The sequence below is a fragment of the Microcebus murinus genome, chromosome 3 (assembly GCF_040939455.1).
Source record: "Microcebus murinus isolate Inina chromosome 3, M.murinus_Inina_mat1.0, whole genome shotgun sequence".
In the NCBI taxonomy this organism is placed as follows: Eukaryota; Metazoa; Chordata; class Mammalia; order Primates; family Cheirogaleidae; genus Microcebus; species Microcebus murinus.
Window position 1 is genome coordinate 99,201,267 of NC_134106.1, and position 18,776 is coordinate 99,220,042.

Here is an 18,776-nt window from a genome sequence, read left to right on the forward strand (position 1 = left end):
AAATCCACAGCAGGAATGCTGCTTCTACCCTCCCCCACCCCCACCTGCTGCACCTATGGCAGGCATCACTAACTGATCGTGACGTTCCCACTGAGCACAGACTTGGCTTACAACTACTCCTCAACACAATGATCCTGGCAGCCAATACTAATCAATGACATAGACAAGTGAAATGAAGCCTGTTTAACACAACAGATGTCAATTACTATCTGTAAAATTCAGACTTCAGGAAAGAGACATAATCTCTTTTCAGACAGACCTGCTTTGAACCCAGGATGCACCAGGTACCTGGTGTCAATATGTAGCTTTGTCCTCAACAGTGAAGTGGGCAGGGAGTCAGAAAGACACGACATGGAAAGTACTTTTGAGAGAGTGTCTAACCGCTAGAATGTGCAGTAAGAGAAGGAGCTGTTGTTGAATATCAAAGAGATGATTTTTCTGCCTTATTTAGGTAAATCCCATACCCTCATCAAAAACAGTATTTGCTCAATTTTGTGGGGAAATTGATGGGAGGCGGAGGTTCTACAAAAAAGAATAAATAACTTCAGGAAGAGGAGGACAAACAGGATAGAGCAGCAAGATCAACAGAAAGGGAAGAGGTGAAGACAGCCAAAAGTTGAAAAGAAGAGAAAAGAGGCACAATGACTTCAGTGGATGAAGTCAACTCAGGATTAGTAATTAAATATCTGATATTTATTGAATACTTATATAATATACAGGCACTCGTGTTTTATCTCATTTAATCCTCACAGTGACCCAGTGAGATGTAGGTAGGTACTGTTACCATCTTCATTTGGTACATGAAAATCTTGAGTCTTGGCCAGGCATGGTGGCTCAATGCCCGTAATCCTAGCACTCTGGGAGGCTGAGGCAGGAGGATCTATTGAGGTCAGGAGTTCGAGACCAGCCTCAGCAAGAGCAAGACCCCTGTCTCTACTAAAAGTAGAAAGAAACTAGCCAGACAACTAAAAACAGAAAATATTAGCTGGGCATGGTGATACATGCCTGTAGTCCCAGCTCTTTGGCATGCTGAGGCAGGAGGATCTCTTGACCCCAGGAGTTTGAGGTGGTTGTGAGCTAGGTTGATGCCATGGCATTCTAGCCCAGGCAACAGAGTGAGACTTTGTCTCAAAAAAAAAAAAAAAAAAAAAAAACCTTGAGTCTTACAGAAGTTAAGTAAATTGACCAAGGCTATACTTTAGATGGGAGCAGATCTAGACTTTGAACTTGGGTTTGTTTTGTCTAATACCCAAGCCAAGGTTTTGAACACCTTTTCACTATGCTATGCTGTCCACTCTTAATAAATCACGATATACTACTTTTATTTGGAGCTTTGCCTCTTACAAAGTGTTTTAATTCAGATTGAACCACATGAAATTCCCTTTTTTATGTCAAAAATAGTTGAATACTAGCAATTTTATATTTCAACCTATATTTTAGTCCTTTGAGTCAGACAGTAATGTCGTTTGGTAGTTACAAACATGACTTCAACATTGAGGAAACTGAAGCCAAGAAAAGACCATAAATATAGAAAAGAGTCTCAGCAATCGACTGATCAAGGAGGAAAAGTGTGTGTTTCGTTCTGTAGTTCCTTACTGATTTCACTACCCACGTCGACTTCATTGCCATCTGAGTATCTCTTTTATTTCCTGCTTTCATGCTTCTGCTCCCTCAATATCCTCTCTCCATTCCACCCCATGCTTCAAAATCTGGTGCAAATATTTTTTTCCCCGAAGGCTCCACAAGTCAGTCTAGCTTATGGAGAGCTCAATTTCCTCCAAACTCTTTTGCACAGATCACCTTTCATTCACTAAGATGATGGCCTTAGCCTCAATGTTTCTTTCAATCCTTGAAATGCCTTTATAATTCTTTATAATGTTTTGCTCATTGTCTTTAAACTTAAAGCCATGCTACGATTTTCCCTTTGATAACTTTGTTTCTCCCCTTGTGATTCTGTAGAGGTATAATCCATGTTTGTCACATCCTCCAATCACTACTAAGCAACAATTTTTCCTGAAGATATTTAGAGGAGATGGAGAGCATAGACAGCTTGCACTGCATAGCTTTTCAAACCCAGAATATTCTACCCAAAAAAACATCTTCTCCCTCAGTCTCTCCTTACACAACTCTCCAAGCAGATTCCAAACTCCACTTTCCAGCCACCTTCAGCACCCTTCAAGTTCCTCCTCATCTCCTTGGTTTCCTATAGCTCTAAATCCATTCTCTTACATAATGCAATTTAGCTCTATCTCAGCTTCTCCAATTTATAGCCTCGCAGTTACTACCATTGCACTCAACTAAAAAACTACCCCAGGGTCTACCCTCCTTAGGACATTATAAAACATTATATCACATAAACAGTATTTTCCTTTCATGCCACTTATCAATATGTGTTGTTTTCCCAACAAACTATAAACCCACATCTTAAACACAAGAACATTTATTTAGCACCTATAAGGGCAAGCACTATGCTCCATGCTTTACATGGATTATTCTCTGTCTCTTACACTTGCTTGGGACCACCAGAACCTACTATATTGCTAGCATAGAGCAAGTATTACAAATGTGTTGATAAATCGATTTCCATTACCAAATCATCTTTCAACAATACCAAGAATAAAAGATTTAAACTATGAATATAATGCTGATTTGCTGACCAAAATAAATCCACTGTATACAATTTCTAAGATTCTTATTATTAAGTAAAAAGTATTTTTTTATAAATCTTTAACTGTCTTTCAATAAAGTAGGCTATTGACCTTTAAAAATTATAACTAAATTATTTAAAACTAAATGTCTACCAGTAAGAAGAAATGTTTAAATTTCTGTCAAGAAGAAAATAAAAATAATTGCTTTTTTATAATACCATATTATTCATAGAAGAAATGCAATGTAAAGATATGTTCATGTTCATAAATTAGAAGACACTTTAAAAGCAAAGATGCCCAATGCTGGCCAAGATGTAATAAAGTAAGTATAGCAATACAGTGCTAGTGGGATTATAAATAGAAATAAGTCTTTTGGAAAGCAATGTAGTAACATATATAGCAGATATTTATATATCCCCCAAGAGATATTTATAGATATCCCCCAATTAGATATTTATATATCCCCCAAGATATTTATATCCTCATTTTCAGAATTAATAACTATTAGGATTCTATTTTGAGAAAATAAGATTAGAAAATTTATGAACAAAGATTTTCATTGTGATGCTATTTCAAAACAGTAATACTTTAAAACAACCAAAACATGTAACAATGAGTGTATGATTAAATAAATTTTGATGTGCCTACTCAAACTAATATTATACAGTACTCTAAAAGCCTTATAATAAAAGGTTTGTGATGATACAAAAATTCCTTATTAAAATGTTAATTGAAAAATTAGGATGCAAAATAAAATATATACACACAAAAGTTATTGCAAATATATAAAAATATCCATAGAAAACAATGCTATGAATATTTTTTATCTCTTACAGCTATGAATAATTTTTTTCTTCTAGTTAATGTTTTTGACATTTTTTAGAGTAAGCTTACATTGTTTATAATCAGAGAATAATATAAAGTATTTTTTTAATGGAAAGCTTGGTATTGGTATATACAGTGGAAGCTGTCATCCCTCTCCCAGTGTAACTAATGCCCACAACATTCTGAACAATCCTAGTTAATAGATCATTTCAGATGGCTTTTACCAAGAGCCACAGTGGTATAATTTCCCAAATGAGTTAATGTCCTTTGGACTGGTGATTGAAATTATATAATATGGTAAAATATTATGTAAATGAATGAAATATGAGTATAGAAAATCATTTTTATGAAAAGACCCAATAAAGATACCTTTCTAAAAGAAGTGCTGTCAAATTAGTTATGGATGGGTGGCATTGGAAAACATTGGGGAAAAAAATCATAAAAATCTAGACTTTGGACTCAGACTGCCATACAAATGTCTTTATTCTTTTCCTTCAAAGAGGAAGAAGTAAATAGTGGATATCACCTATAACTGTGGGCCCCAACCACGGGCCCATGGACTGGTACCAGTCTGTGGCCTATTAGGAATCGGGCTGCATAGCAGGAGGTGAGCGGTGGGCAAACAAGCGAAGCTTCATCTGTACTTATAGCCACTCCCCACCACTCCCATCACCGCATACGCTTCACACCTCCTGTCAGATCAGCAACAGCATTAGATTCTCATAGGAGCTCAAGCTCTACCATGAACTGCACATACGAGGAGGCATCCAGGTTGCAGGCTCCTCATGAGAATCTAATGCCTGATGATCTGAGGTCAAGCTGAGGGGGTGATGCTAGCGCTGGGGAGCAGCTGCAAATATACATTATCATCAGCAGACTGCACAGTAAATGTAATGTGCTCGAATCATGCCCAAACCATACCCCACCCTAGGTCTATGGAAAAATTATCTTCCATGAAACCAGCCTCTGGTGCCAAAGAGGTTGGGGACCACTGATCTATGATATATCATTAGTGTGGTTTTTACAAGAAAGGTGAATGGATCAATCCTCAGCACAGTCAAGCTCAAAATAAAAGTCTCTGTCCTCTACCAAAAATCTAACATTTAAATGTATATTTATATGTTTTAAGCAAAAGTAAAATGATAAAACTATATATGCTCCAATCAACTTTTTAAATAAACTCACCAATTACTGGTCCTCACTAGTCAGATAAGAAAACTTCTTCTGCATACATTATATATACACTAAAGTTACTTCTAATCATATAAGATGTAACTTATTTAAGAAACAGTGTTGTATCTGATATATTTAAGAAATTATGTTACGTATGTGCTTATAAGGAATATTTGTGTATATGTATATAAAGATATATTTGTATATATATGTATATATGTGTGAGTCTGCACACACACACACATATATATACACACATGCACACACACACACACACCATGAAATTAACTACTCTATTGCTTGACCGAATCATGCAATCATGCAAGAGACCTTTCATGAGGAGATAATTTAGCAAACTCAAAGTGTGAAATTAAACTTAGCAACAATGACCACCATGCGTGTAGGCACCATAGTTCTGGTTGAAAGCATCTTGTTTAACTTACTGTTTCTTTATCCTTATCAGCAATAGCCAGAGCCAAGGAATTTCTTGTTCAGACATCCTAAGATTCACTTTCTGGTAGGGTTCAAGTACCTAAACCTAAAGCACTTAGTGCAAAAGCACCATTTACAACCAACTCAGATGTCTGCCTAGGAACTCTTCAGTTAGTCCAAGTTTTTAAAGCACTTCAGTATTTTTTTTTTAGTTTGTTTTTTTAAAATAAGCAACTGAAAATATTTACAGGTAGCTTCTTACCCAATTTTGTTTGTACTCTTTGGTAATTTCATTAATCACATAGAGAATACACTTTATTATCTCATATATATTTCACACACACACACACACACACACACACAGTTGCAAGGGAAATGTAAGGCTCACCTGCAGTTCCAGAGAGTTCCACACTTAAGGTTCGTTCAATAGTCTTGTTCTCAAATGGGGAACCCTTGGGGTCACTGGAAGATACGGCACATTTATAAAAACAAACTGAAATGGAGTTGCTGTAGCCAAATGTATTAGAACCCCCTTCCCTTTCTGAAAATGGTTACATTTCTTAATACTTACTTTGGTGACTCTGGGGTCAGAGGAAGAGATAAAGTTGTTGGTTTGGCTAAAGGGAAAAAAAGAAACTAATTATGAAATATTGATAGTTTTTTAGATTTATTTTCTTTCTACTATAGTCAAGTTGGAGACACAACCAGGAAACTGTAAGACTAAACTAAAGAAATCTCTGAATATTGGATCAAAGTTAGACAACGGTCCATTATGCTAAAACAAATTCCAAACAACATTTGCATCAGTAAACTATCATTTGAAAGCACATACGAAAACAGAATTTTCCCTAAAATGTACCTTCCCTGTTAAGGATACAAAATTTGCATCATACCATCAGAGAGAAATAATGTTTTCTGTTTTAATTTGGAATACAGTACACGGTTTGTTTAGACAAGAAAACAGCAGAGTAACTACATGGTGACAGAACGTTATGAATATTCAGTTGATTTTACTCCTAAAATGTATAATTTTATATCTAGCCCTGAGAATAGGTTATTTCTATGAGGCCAAAGCTCAAGCAATAACCATTCCACTCGCTGAAAATTAATTGAGAGATTATAACAAATCCTGGGCATTGACCCAGATGGCTTAAAAGGGGTTCTGATCCCCAAATCTGAGACACAACTGAAGTAAGATATCATGTATACTAGCTGAGAGATCTATACACTTGCAAAGACAGCTCACTATTTCTTTTTGTGCTTTCCTAAATCTTACCTCCTACCGGAGGCATTTCCCAATAATGAAGGGTGGAGTAAGAATCTTCTCACTCCAAAATTTCAATTGCTTCTCCATGGCAATCTTGTTTTTGAACAGAAGGAGGGGAAAATATAATGAGAAACGTACTTGGGATATACATCCATGTATTAAGTATATATATGCTTCTATATACAGAGGTAGATACCTTTATACGTATGTAGCTTTTTTCTCCTTAAAATAACTACTTTCAAGAGGTCAAAATACATAGCCATTAATGTAATGAAAATCATAGAGGTGAAACCCAAAAGATTTTTAGAATAAAGTTTCTTATTTTATGGATGAAGAAACTGAGACCCAAAGATGCTAAATGACAGAAATTTCCAGGGCCATAAAACTAGTTACTCACAGAACTGGCCAAGATTCTGTTTCCTTTCTCCTATTATCAAAAGGAATTGCATTCAACAGACTTTAAAGTAAATTAATCAACTCCAGTAATTAAGGTCCTTTGAAATGTGAAAAAACTATTTATGTCCGAATTAGCCTGAAATTAGGTACTTTACTTGGATAAATAGTATTAGCATATTTAATTTGTAGATTTAGATTTAGTTTTTAAACAAGTAAACAGTGTACCATCTATCCAATGTGCATCCAGAAATATAAAGCTCATGATGTCTTCTGCAAATTAGATACATTGATTGATTGGATTTTATATATACTGATAAATGAGCTGATTTTATATTAGTTTTTGAGTATGTCCAATGTAAAAAGTCTTTCAAAAAGAATAGTTTTATGAAAGAATTTTATCAACTTTCCTGGTACTTAACTTAATAATTAGGATAATTCATATAGGTTCTATAGAAAACATAACCAGACATGAATTATGTGCCATGTCACACAATAAATGTTTATTGAAAATCAGTCACTAGAATTCCAGTTTTAAGGAGGTAGGGTAGGCTATCTGAATTGCTCAAAGGAAGACTCCCAAAATTCTGATAACTGGGTACAGGTAAAGCCAAGGGCAATGGAAGAAGAGAAATCATCAGGAGTCATATTTAATGGAACCAAAGGCAAACAGGGCATGAGAGCCATAGGAAGGGTACAAAATGCATGCAGAATCTAATCCTTGAATAAACCCAGGCTCTCAAATCCTCCTAGGAATATTTATTTAGTTTACTGGGAGTTTAATCCACACTGTTCAGATGACTGGTGGACCAGAGACTGGCAGGGCACTTGAGGGCAGGAATATATCTTTTTCATATAGATTATGGTATTTGGGGATGTAGGAGTGAATAAATGACTACCTGGAACACCAACACATGCCAAAGGCTAGACAATCATCCTAAGGAACTGAAAAGAAGCTGACTCTGCAATGTTACGGAGTGCATACATGAAGTTCCATGAGAAAAAAAATACATTAAGAAAGGTAACTTCAGTAGATCCTTAGTTATTATCTCTAGTTATTCATATATTCTCTACTGTTTTGTTTTGAATAATAATTCAAATAATCTCTGAAGCACAGCATTTATTGGTTATTAATAGCTAGCTGTGTTTCATTTCTTTTAGGCTTTTCCTAACTATAGCATTTTTTTTTTTTTTTTGGTCAACAGACTTTGTTCTAGGATAACCCTTTTATGCCTTGCCATAGATATATGCCTTTAAAAAATCCATATAGAACTGGTCTGGTCTAAAGAATATTTCCTCGAGAGGCCTATTTAATTCTTAACTGTCATGATTTGTAAAAGTGTACAGTTATATTTATGGTAGAGTAGATTTAAAAAATAAAAAGCCCTCAAAATCAAAGAAGGGCCAACTATAAAGAAAACAAAACAAAACAAAAAACCCCAAAGAGCTTTAAAACATATGCTACCAGGCTGGGGTCACGGATTACAGGGTTTCATTGAGCTGGGGACTTTAAATTCAGCTCTAGAAAATGAATGCATGACCAGGATGAGGTGGAGAGTAGCCCCATGAATTCTTCCACTCGCTCACGCCAGCGAGCCCAGCTGGCTTCCTGCACCTGCAGCCTTCTGCACCGATGAGGCCCGCAGCACAGCGGTTCTGCTCTAGGAAAAAACTGTCACAGTGCTTGTGATGAAGACCCAATCAGGGGCAAAGAGAGCTGCAAGAGAATTGGGCCCATTTTGCTAAATATATTTTCCTAAACCGACAGAAAGCAGTGGACGGTGAATTGGATATATCTACCAGGAAAAACCTAAGTGAGAGCCAATTTAAAATATTAGAGGAATGTTCCTGAAAATCCTGGGCTAATGGTGATATAAGGATAAGGAAGGGAAATTCAATACACTAGAAAAGAAAATACTTATTCAAATCAGCAGCCACGACAGCATATCTATGTGAAATAATCATGGTTCAAAACAGGGACAGAGGCTACTCATCTGCAGCTAAAGGGGGAACTCAGGGAGACAAAAGGAAAAAAAAGAGGTAGATATTGATAACTGCTACTTTGGAATTCACCTACTTTTACTATAAGGTTGGCGGTAGAGTTAAAGTAGCTGGCATGTTTTAAGGCAACGACTACTTTCTACAAGTTCTCTTTGGGCCTCTTAGACTACAACATTTTGAGGAGGAGGAGCCAAAAAGAAAAAAAAATTATATCTTTTCTGAGAGAGGTTTTCCCCAAATCACCCTGTTCTGCTTCAGAAACATCAGCCTTCTAGCAGTCTATGGGGATAATAAAAATCAACCCAGATGTTTAGCTTAATCTAGGCAATTTTTTTTTAAATAGAAAGAAAAAGAAATCAGGAATTTCCAAATCCTTATTTACAAAATAAAATCTGTGAGCATAGCATGTGGTCTGAAAAAAAAAATGAAGAAGAAGAATGCATTTAATAATCAGGAGAGGCCACATAAATACTATTTACTACTTCTTAAGGTATATACAGCAAATCAGCAATGCCTCATTTTTTCCATTACTGAAGGAGAAAAAAATAAAAGCTCTTTAATGAATTGGTTAGCTCAGCTTGCACATAACTTCAATTATCTCAGCAATTCAGAGATTCATCTAAACCTCATGTGATGTTGCAATTCCTCCCCACCTGGCTAACATTTCAGGTGTCTTTTGGTGATTGCGAATTAGACTGCCTATCAGCTGAATAGGATATGTTCAACCTGTGTCCAAGGAAGGATTTTTTTTCCCCCCTCTGTAACAAAGTGCTGAATTCTCGTTCCACAGAGAGACACCGATGGATGGAAGCTAGAAGTTTCTGCATTCTCAGACCTTGAGCTTGCTTTCTTTGCCTAGGGCGCCCTCACCAACAGCCCGCGTTGGTCCCCAGCCTACCTTGTACATGTTGCGATTGCGATTGTGTGTGGGGCTTCTTTTTGGAGGTGCATTTGTCTCTGCTGCTGTTTCTGTTCTCTGTGGGTTTGGTGTGAGGAGGGTCATCGTTTGTGGTCAGATACTTGAGAAGCTCTGAGCAGGGACGTCTTTGTGGCTTTTGCTGTTGACAAATGCTCTTCGCTTTATTGCTCCATGAATTCTCAGTCTTAAAAACAAGGCATAAAGAAAGCTAAAATTAGTGAACTGAACCTTATCAGAATGGATATAGGTTTTCTGAAGAGATGAGATTTTCAATGAAGTGTTCAGTCTAAGTGTACTAGATCTATGAGCTGTGAATAATTGTTTGCAGAACAAGGAAAGAAAATTACATTTAAAATTCCTAAATGACATTTATGCAGCTTTTTATTTCATTTCTCCTACATTTCAATGTTCACACTCAGCAACATGTAACTAACAAGACCCTACAGCGCCTTTACTGTGAATAAAAAAAAAAAAAAATAAGCCGGTTTAAACCTTAATTTGCTGCTGAGTGCTGAAGCCCAGTACTCACAACTCTCTTAAGTACCCCTTAACGCGCCGTTTTCACTCACAGTGAATGGCAAGACAAACATTGTTTAAAACGGCCTGCTAACCGAATTATGTCATTGCCAGCATTCCATCCAATTAATGGCACAGATAGATCTTTTGCAGTGATTCCAAAAGCAATCTTACTCAGGTTAGACAGCTGGCAAAACAGTAATCCTGCATCTTAAAGTCACTCACATAGCTAATACCAGCCTATCAGCAAATTTTATTGTAGCCCAAACTGCTGCATGGATTAATAAAGTGGCCAGAAGTAACAGACAGGGGCACTTCCATTCCAAACATCCAAAGACAATGCGTAAATGAGCTCTGCCTGGTTTAAAGTAGCTCAAGTGCTGTTTTTGGAACCCTATTTCATAATCTGATTCACCATTATGAAGCAGCTGCAGGGTCCCAGATGAATGAGCGCATATAAACCTATTGTTCGTTTTACAGCTTCAAGCAAAACCCTTTGTTACTTCCCCCTTGCATTAAAAAGTTAACATTTGTACCTTAACAACTGCAGCGTTTGTTCTGATCCTGTGATTGTGGTTTGCATGGTTCTGGGTACTGAGACCGCTGCATTCATTATAACTTAGCTGAGTGTTGGCCGGTGCCAGTAAGAGCTTCTTAAGCTAGAAACATTACCAGGGAAAGGGAAAAGCAAGAAAAGTTATGCATCTTTTAAGCATGAGAATAAATTACTGAAATTTTAAACTTAAAATTAATTTATTATAATTATAAAAATTAATTCTATCACTCTTTAATTATATCACACCTTAGCACAATAGTGCTAAAGGAAACATATTTTTAATACAGTCTGAAAAAGTTTGGCATACTACCAACTATGAAATATTTTCTTTTTTTCCAATTCTATTTCTAGAATTATATGCATAAGAATAAAAATGTAAACATGTCAATTATTATATACTTCATAATGCTTAAAAATAAAAGGAAAAAAACCTAAACATCCAACCATAAGGGATTCTTAATAAATTAGACTAGGTATTATTTTCCTAAATTTTTTTTTGATAAAGCAAAATATCTTCCTAAATCAATTTCTAAATCACTACGAGGTGAGAAAAGCTGCCTTGCTAAATGAAGTCTTGGGAGTGAGGGGTGGGGAACAGATATACATTTTCCCTTCAAAAACTCAAATAAATCAAGTGACAATAAATGAAAGACTTTGTGATGCTTTAAACCATATTTCATAGCCAAGTATATAAATTTGCTGATTCAAAGAATGTTTGGGATAAAAGAGCAGCTATCACTGATATTAGAAAAGAAAAAAGGGATTTGTAAGTAGATAGAGTCCTGGCTGGTACATCAGGAGATGTAGATTCTGACTTACCAAAGCATTTACTGTCTCCTGACCTCTGTTTCTTAATTTGCCTGGAGGACTCTTAGGAAACCCCCTGTCCTGACATACAGTATGCCTCTGGGTCAACAACTCCTCCCAATTAAACAAATTGTGTATATGGAAACAATCCAGCATCAATGCAAAGAAATCAGAGTACTAGACAACAAAGCCAATGACACTGACAAACAGAGAAAGTAGAGAATAAATAACAACTATTTATGAGATATTCTCCTCTAGATCAGAAATCTCAAAATGCAAAGCAATACAAGTAGGTTCTCCATATAGTTTCATGGAGTTCTTTTAACATTTAAAAACTTAATGATATCAGAGAAACAACCTCTAAATGGCATGCCATAGCATAGTATTAGCATTTGGAGAATGGCATTCCATAATTTACACAGTGTGCTCTTAATTCAAATTTATGGCAAATGACAAATGGCTATTATAGATGAGAAGGTAAACTGTGTCTTAGAACTAATGAAATTCTGGTCAAGCACTGCATTGAAAAGAAAATTAAGTCTTCATTGCCAATCAATTCAGTCTTCATTGCCTACCATACATTTAAGTAACTTAGGTTGCAAACATGCTATTATTTTTCAATTTTTATAGAAAATATGTATCCAAACTCTTAAAATATTGCATACCCCTTCATCTACTATTTCTGTATCTAGAACTGTATCCATAAGAATAAAAATGAAAACATGTCAATTATTATACAATTCATAACAGTGAAAAACAGAAGGGAAAAAACTAAATATCCTAACATAAGGGATTGATTAAAAAATTAGAACATCACCATATGATAAAATACTGTGTAACTGTTAAATATTATGCATATATTTAAATTTTTACCAACATGTTCATGATATATCTTAAATCAAAAAGAAATTTCAATCATTTTTATATTAAAGGCTATTTGAAATCACAGGTAAATTTTAAGTCTCTTCTTTTTAGTTGTCTACATTTCGTAAGTTTTCATCCTGAACATAAATAATACTAAGAAATAAAAATACACATAAACAGCAAATGATAGTTTTAAAAAATCCAACTAACTGCAGTAAGACCACACGAAGACCTGTATTATCAACACTTTTAAACAGAGAAATCACAGAAGTTGCAACTCTGAGTGTGCTTGGGGATTGTTTTGGCATCAGTCTAAATTAAAAATCCAAACCTTATTGTTACTACATCATACCCATGCAGAGGGTAGCCAGAGGCAACTCCAATTCCTGCTAAACAGTAGGAAGGGTTCTTACTAGAGATGGCTCTTCTGCCTCCTGAGGCGGAGGGGTGCCCTCAGGCATGGAGGAGGGACTAGCCTCGTTGTCAGTGGTCACGTCTCCATCTGTCAGTGCATCAAATGAGGGCAATCCGTCTTCATCCACAGGGAGACTGTCCAGTGTCTCTGTGAGGACTGCTAGCAAGTTTGCCTCATTCTCTTCATCTATCTTCTGCAGAAACAGAAAAAAAAAAAACAAAGAGCACAAAGATGATGGGAGTGAATTGACATCAGGAGGTAGGTAACACTATTTATCAGCATAGTCTGAATCTGTTTAACCAAATGAGTAAACCGTATGTCAAATCTCACGTGCCCACTCCAGAACATGAAGATCATGGCTTTGTCCAACTGCAAACGCATTTGTGGTCCCAATCATACAATGAATGAATATCTCTAATGTACCAGTCTCTTGATTGTTGAGCTGTCCAATGTAACAATTTGTTATGTCAGTGCTTGAAACTGCTGTAGAGGACTCTGTCTTGTTCCTATTTTCCACCTGCTCATGTCTTTTTTTTCCCTAACTAAAAGAGATGAGTTAGAGACTCTCAGGGCTTGAGAGAATTTTAACCATCATCTATTTCAACTTCAGATATAGTGTTGGAATCTCTTGTACAGCATACCCTCCCCCAATGGGTTAGATAACCCTCTGTTTGAACAGCACCAGAAACTGAAACTATACTAAGAAAAACTATACACTTTCATGGTTTCAATTATAATCTCATCACTGAACACTTCCAAATAATTTATTTATTTCTCTCCCTGACATCTCTCCCAACTTTAGTCATAAATCTCTGACTGCCTACTGGACATTGCTACTCTGTAATAGCTCCCTCATCTTTAAAACTGAAACTTAGGACCTTTCACTACATAACTGCTGTTTTTTTTTTTGAGTTTGGTTTGTATAACAATTCTTCATACTTAAACTCTAGAACTACCGCAACTCCTTTTTATTTGGTCAGTCACTAAGTAGAATCTTGCTTTGTAGCGTCTCTTAAATACATTCATTTAATGCATTGGCCAGGAGTCCAACACCACTTCTGAGGGCTCCAACAAATATATTCTAACTTGTTTTCTCACCTCCTAGACTCATTTCCACCACCACAATCTTAGAAAGTGAACCTTCCATCATTCATCCCACAGGCATTTTTGAACATCTGCTCTGTGCCAGGGCCATGTGAGGTGTTGGAGACACAAAAGAGAAGCAAGACAAAACTTGCCCTGCCGGGGAACCCTCCAGTGGAAGGGAAGAACCTATATGCAATTTATTATAAAAGACAATATTTATTCCAGTACTCTGTGCAAAATGGTTCAAGGACTGCCAAGCTGGAGCTTATGCACCTTGTTTACAGGGCAATGTGTTATATTCTATGCATATTGACAACCAGTACCTGGGCTGGGCACATGGTATAGTCAGTCAATGATTACTTGCTGAATAATTCATTGATCTGCATTTATTATCAACGATATATTCTGTACAGACCACTTTCTTTTCCTTCTTTTAGCACTTCATGTTGTTTGTCCAATCCAAAGTCTTCTTTTTTAAGTTCTGTATGCTATGACATTAACAATATGGGCTAAATTATCCCACACAGATTTTATTACAAAATGCACCTAAGCTTCTGACATCTAATGAAGCCAGCAGTGCCCACACTTCCTTTCTCTCTAGCACTGAACTCCAGTTAATTGACCTGACAAAATTACAAGAATCACAGAGTAAGACAGCTAATCAGAAAATCAAATTGTATTACTAGAGAAATTAGGCAGGCCTTTATCACGTATACATTCTATTTTCACATAAAAATTGTTTTCCCTCATTACTGATCAGTCTCCATCCAGGAGTAAAACTATAGACTTCTTTCTCTTTGGGATTCAAGAGGCCAAGAAGAGCCATTTGTATTCACGGTGGACTTTAATCAGCATTTTTTACATTTGCATAACACGTTCCCATAATTCAAGTTGTTTGGGCACAATGTGGTGTGACAACTATATGGAGTTTAAGACTCTAATTCAGGAGATAAATTTTAATTCGAAGGGGTAAACTGTTAACTTCAAAATGGTACCACCTACTTACATAAATTGACCTTAGAAGGCCTTAGAATCCAAATTGCACAATTCGATAACTACAGTATATTGAACACCCCGGGGCCCTAGTTCTTCAATCTACCATTTTTCAGCTGTGTCTTTTGAAGGCCCCTGTCCATGTTATCATAATAATAAAGATACTGCAAGTATTTTCCCTTATCTTCTGCTCAGGTTCATTAACTGGTATCCAAAGATTTCAATCATTCCCATTTTAGATTCTCCCACATTTCAAAAACCAAAATTATTCTGAATAAAATTATATTTAAATTAAATATGTATTCTTTTAAGCATCTCAAAATCATGAGATTTGTATTACTATAAATATTTCCATATAATCTAATAAAATAATCCGAAAATATATCAAACACACATGCACACACAGACACACACATACATTTTTAGTAAATTGGACATTTTTTCCAGGTATCTCATTCTTAACAGGCTTATTTCACTGAAGTTCAAAATTAGCTCAAGAAAAATAGTTGAGAATGTTTACCAATAAATGGATAATTTTGTTTACTCTGATTTAAATTTTGTGTTTGGCTTTCCAGCAATACTACAAGCTGCTATTTGCTTTCAATCACATAATACAATAGTTCCTTAGCTCTATCCCTAGTGTAAACAAACTACGATAATTCCAATCAAGTCAAAATAACAAAGAACCCTTAAATTAACTAGTTTTCTCCAATTTCTTTAATAAGTCTGTGTGGATGTATACCTAATACAACGGCAGAAATATTGGAGCTTGATAATGTCATAATTAATTTATAAGATCTGATTAAGCCACCAACTATTTTAATTCTCTCTACTGGAACCACAACAGGAGGGGAGGATTTGTGGGATAAGAGATTGGCCTGGTGGAGATGTGTGTGTGTGTGTGTGTGTGTGTGTGTGTGTGTGTGTGTGTGTGTCAGTGTATTGGGGTATGTGGGTAGGACGGGCTAGTATTCAACTAGTATGTACCAGTAGGGCTATAATCATTATTTACACTCAGTGTTTATTAGAAATGATTATTAAATATTTTTATTATCATCCTTGTACTTGGGTGACTCAGAGAGATGTTCCAAGACCATTTATTTTAGCGAAGTTTTTTTCCTGCATTAAGGAAAGACAAAATGTTATTGTTTCAAAGTTTCTGTGTTTAATCACAGAAGACTGGAAAGAAATCCTGGTATTTACTGATGATACTTGTGTAACTGAAGCTCAACAGATATCCCTATACATAAAGTTGAATGGACATTGCCCCTCATTGTGGCAATTTCAATTAGTTTCATATGAGTTTCAACAATCAAATGCCCAGAGAAGGTAACGGATGTGATAAAGAGGACTCTGTTAAACAATTAATGTCACTTTTCATTATTGCTTCGGTCCCAATTTACAGAGCAAATAAATCAAAGTCACTGCAGATGAAGCACACTGGCCTACTCACACATGTCTGTTCACAGGTGACAGCGTATGGAAACACATTAGTCAGTAAAATGACATTGCAAGATAACCTTTCAAAGACTTGGCTCTGATACTGCTTTCTAATTGTTTGAAATTACTATTTTACAAAAATAGTACTTCTTAGTTCCATCCAAGTTTACAAAAGAAAAGAAAAGCAATGTAGAGAGGTGAGGAAGAAAGGGCAGATCACCAACTGGGCAGTGATCTACAGCTACACAAACTAAGCTCGGTTTTGAAGCTGGCAGCAGAGGAAGAAGGAAAGGTAGAAAACAGGCTAACAGGCATTTCCACAGTTGAGCTCCCTGGCTATCAAACAGCATTTCCCATGGTGGGTGTCAACCTTGGGTTCTCCTTACACAATGCAATTCTTCCGACCTAAATAAAGGTCTGTGTGACTGTAACACCTTATTCTCTAAGGGCCCTCCAGGAAGAAAGAAGGCACATCAATAAAAACTCACTCAAGGGGTAAAGAATTTCCAGTGACAGATAATACACAGCATTTATACTAACAACCCCAAATTTAGAATCTGCAACAATTTCTAAGCGATGCCATGTCACTAATAAATGATGGTTTGGGATAGTCAACAAAATTAGAAGGTTCATCAATGCTCTTTGAGACTGCTGGGTCCCTCTATGACCTGCACTACTCTGACAATTTAAAAGGCATAGATGAAAGAAAATAGATTCTGCCCCTACAGGTGCCCAGGCTGGCCTCAAATTACAATTCTGGACCCAGTCTAGACTATCTGGGTCTTCCTCCTCTGTGAGCAGTTGCTAAAAGAATCTTCCAACTGGTCATACATAGTGGGGCAGACAGTGCATTCAACTCACCCAAATGCACACAGAGGGTGAATAAATCCACTAAATTAAGGAGGAGATAAGGGACTCTGAGATTCTAACCAACACCTGAAAGGAGAAACACCAAGTAAAAACTGCATGTGGTATCCCAAAGATTTTTAAATGCAGGCTATTATGAAAGGACCATGCCCTGCTTATGTTAGTAATTTTTTCTGCATCTTGTAGAATTGCAATTAAACTCTGCGTCCCCAGATTCTCACACTCGCTTGATCTCTGTTTGATAAAAATAGTTTAATAGCTATTTAATCACAGCTTCATTATCTTGGCTCTCTTAATGCGAATTAGGCCAGGAAAATTCTCACTTCGTCATTATTCAAATCATCAATAAGAAGGAAACAGTGGGGTCTTCTTATCATTCATTAATCAGTTTCAGTGTCCTAGGTACTGTTTGCTGAGAGATCCATCTGTGTGAGAAGTCACTTAACCTCTCTGAGCCTCTATTTTTTCCTAAACAAAATTTCACATTATTATTTACCTAATTCCTATTATGGAATTGTTTTGTACTCATAATTAATAGAAAGAAAAAGAATTGATAAATGTCCGAGAATTCTTTAGGAAGGTGTTTATAAGCATTTCTGGTGTATGTGCCCCTCCCGGTGATTACCCATATTTGCATTTCATTCTTGGAGCATGATCTACTGCCGACTTTTAGCACTGGGCCAACTTCCTCCAAATATCCAGCATGCCCTGGGCTTCCTCCTTACCTCATCCTGCTGATTTGGAAATAGCTAATGAAGACGAAATTAACTCCTGCTTTAAGTGAGGCCTAATTAGGAAGGGAAATCTGCTAGAGTAACATCTGGTAATGTATTCTGAAGCCAAATATAAATGGCATTTTTGGATTATCCACTATTTGGGATTATATGTTCCACTGGGGCCTCACCAGGAGTTCAAATAACTAAACAGGGAAGTGACTTTTCTAATAGATTCAGGAGTTCAAGTAAGAAATACCTAGTTGATCATAGATGTCTCTTTCCAAATCTTCATAACATAAATCTCTGTACCTTGGTATCACATACAAACTGGCAAAAACTGTTTACATATACATATTAATCTTGGTTTTAATGTATAAAGTTTGAAAGAAGCTGAGTTTAAAATAAAGAAAAACTAAGCATCTTTCTGAAATGAAATTAAAAATAACAATCTAGACTAGACCACTGAAATAGAATTTGAGGTTTTTAGCTTTGTTTTCATTTAAACCATTATAATCAGGACAGACACCACTTCACTGATTGTTTATTGAACACGTGTACTGGGAATGGTCTGAGTCTTTGCCCAAGAGGTTGTTAAATATTTTGAATATCCACCTTCAAACAACTCTTTTTCCTTCTTTTGTCTCTTTCTCTCCTTAAACTCTCTACAATCCACTGCGGTTTTTCTTGCTTCTCTTACACCCAAGTGTGGGCACCAAGAACATGCCTGCCCTCCTGCTCACACACCCAACAGGAAATCCATGGCATTCCCACAGGGCACCACATACAGGTTCCTAGCTCTTACCCCATCCAGTAGGAGGAGTCCCTGAAATAACCCACTGACATTTTGTTTATCATATG

The 18,776-nt window shown here is 36.3% G+C and overlaps 1 protein-coding gene across 2 annotated transcripts in view; it reads right to left on the bottom strand.

Annotated features, from left to right (window-relative positions):
• The window catches only part of PPARGC1A (PPARG coactivator 1 alpha), a 628,165-nt gene that overhangs the window by 29,895 nt on the left and 579,494 nt on the right, over positions 1-18,776 (bottom strand). For both annotated transcript variants that reach the window (XM_012737483.3, XM_012737482.3), the window contains 5 exons: positions 12,815-13,009; positions 10,711-10,833; positions 9,638-9,842; positions 5,650-5,695; positions 5,467-5,540 (listed from right to left, as the gene is read on the bottom strand). In XM_012737483.3, coding sequence (XP_012592937.1) covers positions 5,467-5,540; positions 5,650-5,695; positions 9,638-9,842; positions 10,711-10,833; positions 12,815-13,009 — 643 coding nt within the window. The remainder of the gene's footprint in view (positions 1-5,466; positions 5,541-5,649; positions 5,696-9,637; positions 9,843-10,710; positions 10,834-12,814; positions 13,010-18,776) is intronic.